General features: G+C 60.6%; 1 protein-coding gene across 1 annotated transcript in view; it reads left to right on the top strand.

Moving 5' to 3' along the window:
• Positions 1 to 391, top strand: part of phlpp2 (PH domain and leucine rich repeat protein phosphatase 2) — a gene marked incomplete at both ends in the record, with an annotated part of 23,428 nt that extends 23,037 nt beyond the window's left edge. The window contains one exon of the mRNA XM_084475912.1: positions 1 to 391. This exon is cut by the window's left edge and continues 857 nt beyond it. Coding sequence (XP_084332038.1) covers positions 1 to 391 — 391 coding nt within the window.
• Between the last annotated feature and the right edge of the window lie 365 nt (positions 392 to 756).

Consider the following 756-nt stretch of genomic DNA (forward strand, 5'->3'; position numbering starts at 1 on the left):
CCGGGGGCGGGCCGGCCTCAGGAAGTCCCCCTCCACCTCCAGCCTGGTGGGCAGGAAGCTGCCCAACGGCTCGGTGGTGGCCCCCCAGGACAGCCACAACCTCATCGAGGTGGCCCTGGAGGCCCCCAAGAAGAAGTCCGGCTACTTCACTGCCCCGGCGCAGCCGGACCCCGAGGACCAGCTGGTGGTGCCCCCCGGGCTGGAGCAGGCGGTCCGCGAGCAGCTGAGGGCCCAGGGCTCCGTGTTGCCGGGGGCCCCGGGCCCCTCCACGGCCCCCGGCGTCAAGGACCCGGTCTGGGACCCCCCGCACGCCCGGACCCCCGGCCCCCCCGTCCTGCTGACGGGCCCCGCCCCCCTACAGCAGCAGGAGGTGTACGACACTGCTCTCTAGAGGGACGGCCCCTCAGCGCCCTCTAGGGGCCCCTCTGGGGGCCGCCGGGGGACTGCAGGGTGGCGGAGCTTCTGCTGGGATCTGAACTCACAAGGGCAACATTAGCGGCAACAGGAAGTAGGTTAAAGAACTAGAACATGTTTAAGTGGTATCCACCACTTTTCATGAAGGTCCATTGTGGAAAGAAGGCTGGCTATATTATATATACATACAGTATATATACAAATGATAGATCTATATATATAGCCTGAGACATCATTAGAGGACACAACATAAGATCCTGGAGTACGTCATCGATCAAACATAGCAAAAAATATCAGCAACATTTCCCTTTATCGTAAAGTACATTTATGGAGCGTGAACCA

This window comes from Micromesistius poutassou (genome assembly GCF_964030765.1).
Source record: "Micromesistius poutassou genome assembly, chromosome: 12".
Lineage (NCBI taxonomy): Eukaryota > Metazoa > Chordata > Actinopteri > Gadiformes > Gadidae > Micromesistius > Micromesistius poutassou.